This window comes from Lipotes vexillifer, unplaced genomic scaffold (assembly GCF_000442215.2).
Source record: "Lipotes vexillifer unplaced genomic scaffold, Lipotes_vexillifer_v1.1 scaffold3, whole genome shotgun sequence".
NCBI lineage: Eukaryota > Metazoa > Chordata > Mammalia > Artiodactyla > Lipotidae > Lipotes > Lipotes vexillifer.
This window is the reverse complement of record NW_006783631.1, coordinates 7,341,384-7,350,693: the sequence shown is the minus strand read 5'-3', so window position 1 is coordinate 7,350,693 and position 9,310 is coordinate 7,341,384. Positions and strand designations below refer to the sequence as shown.

At 40.7% G+C, this 9,310-nt stretch overlaps 1 protein-coding gene across 1 annotated transcript in view; it reads right to left on the bottom strand.

Moving 5' to 3' along the window:
• Positions 1 to 5,296: 5,296 nt before the first annotated feature.
• Positions 5,297 to 9,310, bottom strand: part of CNTNAP5 (contactin associated protein family member 5) — an 884,418-nt gene continuing 880,404 nt past the window's right edge. Inside the window, exons 23-24 of the mRNA XM_007456361.1 lie at positions 7,759 to 7,830; positions 5,297 to 5,493 (exon numbers count right to left, since the gene is read on the bottom strand). Of these exons, the coding sequence (XP_007456423.1) occupies positions 5,297 to 5,493; positions 7,759 to 7,830 (269 nt within the window). The remainder of the gene's footprint in view (positions 5,494 to 7,758; positions 7,831 to 9,310) is intronic.

Sequence of the window (9,310 nt, the reverse complement as noted above, 5' to 3'; positions counted from 1 at the left end):
CTAAGGTGATGATCCAAGTGCATTAAAGAGACTCCTCAGTTAGGAGCCAGGAGAGTGGGGGGAGCTCCTGCCAGTGAGTCACATGGGAGCAGTGACTTTCCTCTTGCCAGAAGGTTATCAATTGTCTCCATGTGTCCCCTGTTCCTCCTCAACCTGTTCCCAGTGGGTGTGGTCAAAACACCCAAACCAACTTTTGCCTTCATCTTTGCTCACATCGTTCGGCCACTTTGTAGACTATAAACATTATTAAAGACAGACAATTTGCTTACAAAGTACGATATTTCACTAAAAAAAAAAAAAAAGTGTGCTTTTCTGTTCTCCCTCAGAGTACCTTAGTGGAAAGTAACACAATAGTTATTCAAAAACATAAAAAAAGAGTTAAATATGAAAACCTTCTATGAAGGCTTCAAATAACTGTCAACTCAAAAGGAAATATGTCTCTCCCTGTCAAACAGAGTTGTATGGAGAATGTCACAAAGGAAGCCTGAATAACAAACCTACTTTGACAAAGAGTTTGTGTAGGTGTGTGTTTGTGATTTTTTTTTTTCCCCTCTAAGAGGTGCAACTATTTGGAAGTTGTGAAAGCAGGGATGAAAACTAAGGACAAGCAAAATCTGCAAACTAGATGGCTTAACAAGTAAGAGTGTGGGTGAGGAGATGGGGGTAGGGTAAGAAAGACCCAAGAACAGTATATCAAAGTAATTCAATCAGACTCTGTGTTTTTTAAAGAAAACACTATCAAACTGCATGAGAGACATGAAATAGCACTCAGTTATCTTCCAAGTATTCTGAAAGTTTTGAGTTTGCTGACACCATCTTCCTTTAACCACCTTTGCACCTGCAGGAATAAGGAAGACTCTTTATTTATTTGGTCTACTTGGGACCTCTAGGACAATGGGGGACTAATTCTGTCCAAGCCTTGAGGTTAAGAAAAAATGAGTAGCAGAGTTATACACTGTGTCTCAAATTCCCTTTGACAGGCTTTTTCCCAATTCCCAATGCTGTTTTGATGGATTGTAGCTAAGCGGGTATTTAAAGGACACCGGGCATTGGTGGACAAGCTGTCAAGACTTTTTCTAAGAAAGAATTAACCAGCCTGATTCCTAACCCCTGAATGTCTTGGACCTTCCCAGTGTAGCTCCTGTAACTGAATGAGCCTCCTGCAGAGAAGAGAAATGTGTGATTTTCCAGATTGGAAAAATTCCCCCAGAGCACAGACATGAGACCTCACTTAGATGCATGACACTTTGAGTCAATGAATTACTCAAAGATATCCTTCATCCATTCTCAGAGATCTTCCTAAATTGAGTCAAAATGGTTCATCAGGACACAGTAGGGTTTTAAGAGGAGCTGGGGTATGACAAAGACCCCTTAAGGAACGTCTAGAAGATAAAGGGCATGCAATAGGTCACCAATACACGAACAAAAAGAATTGAAAAGAAAGGAAGAGGGGAAAAGTGAAGATTTCTGTTTCCTACCTCAAATAGGGTCCCCGAGTTGTCATTTAGTTCTGACCCATGAAAGGAGGACTTTCAGAACCTCCCACCCAGAATTAAAACAAGAATGGAGATAATGTACCCTCCCCAAAAGTTCTCTAGAGACAAGTATCATTTACTCTTACCCCTAAAGAGTCAACCCATCTCCCTCCATGGAAACACACCAGCATAGACTGACATTTGCTTCGAGGAAGAGAAACAAAGCAGCTTACTGAAGGTGGAAGTAAAAAACAAGAAAAAATATATATAAATATTTTCCAGAAAGTATGTTTCTTTCTGTCTCTAGCAAAGGTGTTACAAGAATGATAGTGTAGAACCTTAGCCCTATATTCTACAGCATTTTATGCATACCTCTATTACAACAATACATGCCTCCCCTGCTAGACTTTGGGCTTCCCAAGGGCAAGAACAAGGCATAATGTGTATGAATACACCCAATATCTAGCACAACCCTTGGCGTATTGGGTATTCAATAAAAACTTCATTAAGGAATAAAGTACAGAACACTTCTTTTCGTTTGTTCTGATCCTACTACTGTGGTGGGCATAAGTCTGACAAAAGGTGGAAGTCAGGTGGGTACCATCTCTGTTATTACTAAAGGGGATAAAAACTGTTTTAAAAGAATCAGCCCTAGGATCCTTAAAATAAATATTACATTTGCAGTTCAGAGTACAGAAGGGCTAAGCTTTTCTTAAAAATATAGAGAGAGAAGTGAAAAATGTTTAATTCTGTAGACAAATTCTCCTAAAAACCATGGTGATCTAACCTATACACACACAGAGATGCAGTGTTAAATATATATTTAAGGTAAGCAAATACACTGCTGCTTACATAATAGATTTGTTTGGTGGGAATAGTATCAATGAAATAACCCCCCTAGAATGTGAAATTGCACAGGTATTTTTTTGGTTTTCCTGTAAAGTGACCACATTCCATAAAATATGTTGGTAAACAGCAATTACCAAAGAGTGAGGGTTAAAATGTAGGATTATGGCAATCCAGTTAGCCAGAGCATGCAGTCAGGAAACCTGAAGCAGATAACTGTGGTTAAGGAGGCATTAGAATGCTTTCAAGGACTGTTTGTTTTAGATTATAATTGTTCAAGGATTGAAACACTCACACAATTCAACAATTACACAAAACTCCATGGATCTTGGTACCACGGAGGAAAGACAGGCAGAGTTCGCACTTCTTTGTCATTGCAAATTGTGTTTTCCTTTGGAGAGAGCAGCTTGTTTGCTTTCCATACACATCTGGTGAAAGTTAGTGTTCTCTAGGGTTATGAAATATTCCAACCCTGTAAAAATAATTCTGATTTAGCCCTGAGACTCTTCTTATAAGAGTGATGTGCTGATCGCACTGTCTTGGCATTCGTCATTAAGTCTGTGATATGCAGTATGTATGTATGGATAGTCTACAGATATGGGAAGGTTTGCTGGTAGATTCTGTAGTGCAGATGTGACAAGTATGGAGCTTCCCAAATTTTTCACCCTGCAGAACCCCCCACAAGCCTATAAAAGTGGATGAGAAAAGCAGATCCTCCAAGGCAGCCTCTGTTAGTACTCCATTTCTTCTATCAATACTGGGTCAGCAAAATATAGTCCCTAATTCTCAGAGATTGAATAATGAGCAGTTCCAGTTTTATTATTCACACCTTCCTTTTCCTTTCAATTTCGTTACTGTAGATGCTTTGGGCTAAACCCACTACACTTCATGGTGACTTTTATTTCAGGGGACGAAGGACTATGTCACCAAGCAAAAGGCTGATTTATATAACCTTTTTATGGAAAGAGAAAATTCAGGAGTGAACATTGGAAATAGGAGAGAACAGGGCATGAGGAAACAGTAAAGATCTTTCCTCTTATGAATGGATTATTCATCTTATTAAAGTTAGAAGGAAAAAAACAGTTACCCTTGTTAGAACCACTTTACAATAAATTTGCTAGCAAAAGGATATAATGGGAATGATTAAGTAAGAATCCACAGAAAAGTTTTAAAAGAGAGGGTGTATTTGGAACAACATCTTCAAGTTGAGAAATATGATTACAAACGAAATCCTTGCCCCACGTGCTCTGACACTGAAAGAAAAGCTCTGACACTGAAAGAATAGACCTGAAATGGGGTGAAGCTCAGGAGTTCCTCCTTGTGAGCCTTATCATGCAAGAAAGTCTTAAATAGTCAGAAGTGACAGACACACGGAGAACAAGATGGGATGCAAATCGAGTCTGTCTTGTAAAGAGAATCAGCAAGTAATTTCCATGTCTGTGGACTATTCTCTTCACGTTCCCAGCCTACTGGAGCATTTATATCCTTTCCCCCTTATCTTTTTCCTGAAGCTGGACCAGAGGCAAAGAGTGAGGAATATCACTACAGCAAAATCACCAGGATTCATACCACCACCTCGTGCATGTGCCCAAGATAACTTCTTGAAGGAATGACTGTGTTTCATGGATGTTTTGGTATCAAAAGGGGTAAATACCCTGAAATGTGTCACTGCCTCGTCTGGGAGTTTATACCTGCAGAAAGAAGTGTGTGTGGGGCCTTTATATACATAGGATGAAGCGGATCTGAAAATGTGATGTGCTGTAGGACTTAAGGGCTCCTCTCAAATTAAGCAGTGGGGTCTTCCTGGAGCTAGTCAGAATGCCTCACACATCAGTTCATCCTAAACCTCCTAGAGAAATGGCTCAATGGACAGACATGGATTATTATGTCTATTCTAAAATGTGAAACCTGTGTTTACTTTCTTCACCGTATCTTTAGTGAGGGGAGGGAAGGAAAGAATTCTGTTTGGTATTTCTTTGCTTTCATGCAGTTTTTTGTTTGTTTGTCTGGCTTTGTTTTTTGTTTTTGTTTTTCTTTAAAGCTGAGTTAAGTTGGTTTAAGCTCTTTCATGGAACCAGGTGCTAATTTAGACTTTTATTTGAGTTGCTTTTTGCTGCAGCAGTGATATATATATCTATCAGTATAATAATCCCAGGAATAACCTAGCTAGCTTTTCTCACAAAATTGGAAGAGGCATTTTTTAAGTTATAGAACATCTACTTCCTAGCAGCTTTCTTTTTACCTCTTAGTTTCAAGCAACTATTTTCCATGCTTCCCCTAGGTATATGCTATTGTGTGCTGTTCTAAAGTGTCAGCTCTGGGAGAGAGTGGTAAGAAAGGAACAAAGCAATAGCTCACGACTATCAGGAATCCTATATTTGAAAATACTCAGGGGATGAGCCAGAGCGAACGATGATGATGAGTTAGGGTAATGGGCTTCCTGTGGGGGGAAAATTAACACACAACAAACCTCTCTTGTTCCTTTTAAAGTGCCACTGACACAAACCAGGCCCTAGCATCTTGTTTTGGTACCCTGAGTTCCCTGGTTGGAGTGGACTTGAAATGGGGAAGGGTGTTGAGGATGACTGCTTAATACCAAAGTCACAGAGCTCAGGTTCAAGGTAAGCCTGAAAGACTGAATGGTTGCAGAACTGAAGGCTGCATCTTAGAAAGTGGAAATACGGAACTGAATATGGACATGTGAACACATGTGTCTCTTCTTTGTCTAAAGTAATCAGTCTCTTGAATGTTCGCTTTCACCATTATAAGTGTGTCACAGGGGAAGGCAGTAGCCATAGTTGCCTGGTATTCTGAGCTGGTTCAAGGGGATAGATGCTGTGGTGAATGCAGGTATGTTCCAAAAATAAAAGGAAAACAGAGAAAGAGAATGACCAAAATGAAAGATAGGAGAAAGAGGAGAAGGAGAAACCAAAAATGAACAACAAAGGAAGAGTATGAGGTGGCCCTGCAGTTTTTCAGATGAAATATTCCCGCTTACAGTCGCTCACTGTGTTTTGCAAATCAATGTCATTTCTAAAGGAACTGTCCAAATTTTCCGGATATTCCTTCTCCTTCATCTGGTTGGTACGATGTGACTGCTTATGTTGGTAAAGGACGCGACTCATGATGCCGATGATTGAGAAGATGATGAATATCACCACTGCTATTACTCCTGTTGAGAAAGAGGGACAAGAGAGAGAGGGAAATTATCACAGATCATCTGATCAAGAGAGAGAATTTAATGTAGACAAGAAAGGCACTTAGGAGAAAGAACCAAACAAAAGCCAAACAACAAACTCTGCCCCATGTCCAGAAATAAACAGAGGCTGAAATGCGTTCAGTTATAAATGCTTCAGTTATAAAAAAAACCTCCTCCTTCAGGCTAGTGAGTGCTCAAGCCAGTTTCAATAAAAGGAGGTTTTATTTAATGGACTAAGAAAGCCATCAAATAGATATGGAATCAGACTAGCAAAGGATCTCTTAGTAAATTTCTTTAAGACCTGCTTTAAAGAATGTGTCTGAATCATTTTTAATTAGCACTTTCTTTGTCATCTTGCAAATAAGTATCTTAGAACTACTTTAACATCCTAGAAAATATGTAGATATCTCACTTCCTAATACCTGCTCTATGGATGTAAACTTGTTTATAGTATATTTTTGCTTTGCTAAAAATGTTTTATTAATAATGAAATGCTTACTAAATAGTCAGGGAATTCTACCCTGCTGTGCACTCTGCAAGGCATAGGCTCGTTTGAAGATGATACTCCTCTGTCCTCCAGAGTCAACTGCAATGACAAACTTCTGCCCTGTTGTGTCAGATACTATCTTACTTTGACTGTATGTGATTTTACGGGACCTACTTGGCAAGCTGTCCTCACTGACCCTAAGGTCTTGTCCCTACCCTTGCCAGAAAGGCTCTTGAGAAGGGAATAGCAAAGTCAGCAAAGTTTACAAGGCAGAGTAAAACCAGGTAAGTTAACAAATTTAGAAATAAACTGGATATAGTGAGTGATACCCAAGAATGGGCTGCAGCATTTAGAAATGAAATACAGAACCAGTTTCTACTCTATTCAGGGTGGGAGGCTGTGAACCTCCAGGAATTTTTCTCAGGGGTTGGGATGAATTTCCTGCCTTAAACAGACTCATAGAAGGCTGTATGTGGGTGGGAAGAAGTCAGCAGTCACAAAAGTCTTTTCTCCATTAGTCAAATGAGAAATTATAGGAAGAGTAACAGACACCAAATGATTTCCTATATTTCTTGTCACCAAAAAAAAATCAACTTGGACTCTTTACCCTGAAGTAGATATTCAGGTCAGACATTTGAAGGACTTCCTTAAGGAAAGTGTGTGTGTGTGTGTGTGTGTGTGTTTGTGTGTGTGTGTCTGTGTGTGTGTTTCCTCACAACCTTATTGTAACAATGCACTTCTCTCCTCCCCTTGCCATTTGTCCTTCCAGCCTAAAACACTACTCACTGGTTCTATTGTTACCTGTTTATCCATCCCACCCCACCTTGCCCCCACCAAGCTGTGAGCTCTTGCAGGGCAGCATCCATGTCTTTCATCCTTGTATTCTTGTACTTAGTGCTGGTCCTGACCCATAGTGGGGGTTCTTTCAATAGCAGTTAAATAAATGGTTACTGTTGATTTTTAAGAGCAGAACTCCACCTGGTGTGAATTAGTCCATCTAGCCTGTCAGAAAGCAGAGATGGGGCCACCTGTGAGGACCATGGTTCTCAGATGGAAATGAATTCTGTCTCTCACAGGCATCTTACATTAAACAAGTTTGGGAGTCATTCCGTGTTGCAAGGCCCAGATGGAAAAATCAAGCTCCTGGAGGCAACAGCCAAGCTGAGGCAGGATACAGAGCAGTGAGGCCAAGAGGCTGTGAGAAAATGGAAAAGCAATGGGGACGGGAGGGAGAGCGGAGCTCACAGCAGAGCAGACAAGAGCTTCCTCTGTAACAATATGTGCTGATAGATTGGAAACTATAGTCCCGTGGGCTTCACCGTGTTCATTAGATCCACTCAGTGGAGAAAACCCAACAGCACTACAGCTTTGCCCATCTGTCTGCCCCAACATGGCTTTTCCCCATATGTAGTTTTATTAGTTTGCTTTGTGCTTTAGGAAAAATGACAAGTGGATGAGATCAAAAAGATGCATGCTGCCTGTCTCGAAGTAAATTATCCAGCTGTTGACTATGCACTCAGCTGCCTGGTGGTTCAGGGAGGGATCCCTTCATAGAGCTGCTGGTGCTGGGCTTGGAGGGGAGGGTGCCTTTGATCATCCCTGCATGTGTGATTATTCATGAAAAACCTCACGTTCTTAGATGCAGGGTTCTGGGTGCTGGATAGCCACACTGAGGAAGGATTCAGGTAAGTTCCTCCAGAGCACAGAACCACTGATGTCTTTTCTGCTTTCTGCCACAAAGAATGGTTTACCTCCAATGAGAGCCGAGTCACTTTGCACTGCGTTGGTGAGTGGTTCCCGCTCATCTGTCTTCCCAAAAAGATCTGAAAGGTGTAAAAGACACTCAAAGTCCTAGAAGGAGATCTGAAATATGGCGTTGTGATGACACACCTGTGTGTGTCACCTGAGACCTGAGACCAGGTGCTCTCAAATAGTTGGCATTTTGGAAGGAAGCCAAACATACCCAAAAAATCATTTTAAGTTTACTGCTTATACCCCATAGTTTCATGACCCTGCTCGTTTCTATGTAAGTTGTAAGACAAGAGGTTAAAAGACATGATGGTGGTACTCTGCTCATATCTGCCTTGGCCTACAGCTTACCTCTCAGCCTACCCTTGAAGTCCCTTTATTCTTTACTGGACAGTTCCTATGCATGTCAACAATTTCTTCCCTCAAGCACACCTGCCTCTGATTCAGAGGTTTCTTTAATTACAAGAGATTTCTGACTCCATTGGCAGGAAAGGGCAAATTGCTGGTGAATTAACACCCCCAAGAAACCTTCACACATTTTACTATATGTACATTAACATATACAGTGTAAAAAAAACAAAGAGCATAAAGTTTGAAGGCACATAGACCTGGTTTCGAATCCTAGCTCTGACACTTATTGGTCTGGTGACATTGAGAAGTTATTTTATTTTTTTTTTTTTTTTTTTTTTTTTTTGCTGTACGCGGGCCTCTCACTGTTGTGGCCTCTTCCGTTGCAGAGCACAGACTCCGGATGCGCAGGCTCAGTGGCCATGGCTCACGGGCCCAGCCGCTCCGCGGCATGTGGGATCTTCCCGGACCGGGACACGAACCTGTGTCCCCTGCATCGGCAGGCGGACTCTCAACCACTGTGCCACCAGGGAAGCCCACTACATACATTTTTAAATAGCAATCTTCAAATGTATTAAAGGGAGTTAATGATCCTATAGGTATGCATATAGTGCACATAAAATTGTCAGGACCTATAGCACCTCTCATTAGTATTGCTGTATCATTTAATCCTCAGGAAATGACTACAACATGATTATAATATTTTCGTATCTCACATATAAGGAAATTATATCAAAGCCATTAAGTAACCTACCCAAAGTTCTATAGTTCACTCATGGAAGATTCAGAATTCCAATCAAGGTTAGCCAAGTGTGGTTTTCAGGTTCTTTCTAGTGTACATACCTGACCATTGCCAAGAAAACACCAAGATTGGTGATGAGCAGGCAGCAGCAAAACTCTGTGCCCTTTCTTTGCTTGTAATTCATAACTTATTCGGCAATTGATGACCACACCTGATTAAAATAAATCCTAAGAACACTCCAAGACACCTAGGATGACAGTGACTAAGAAAATGTATTTCAGGAAGTGGCAAAATAAGAGAAGGTATATGGATGGTAGTCCTGTGGGACTTTCCTTTTATCAAGGAAGGTCGCTTTTAATCACATGAATTGTATTATTGATAGACAAACAACCAGCCTGCCTTTCCAACCCCTAAATTCTTTAATCCTTAGAGCAGCAACCATTTAAACAATAATGAATATATAT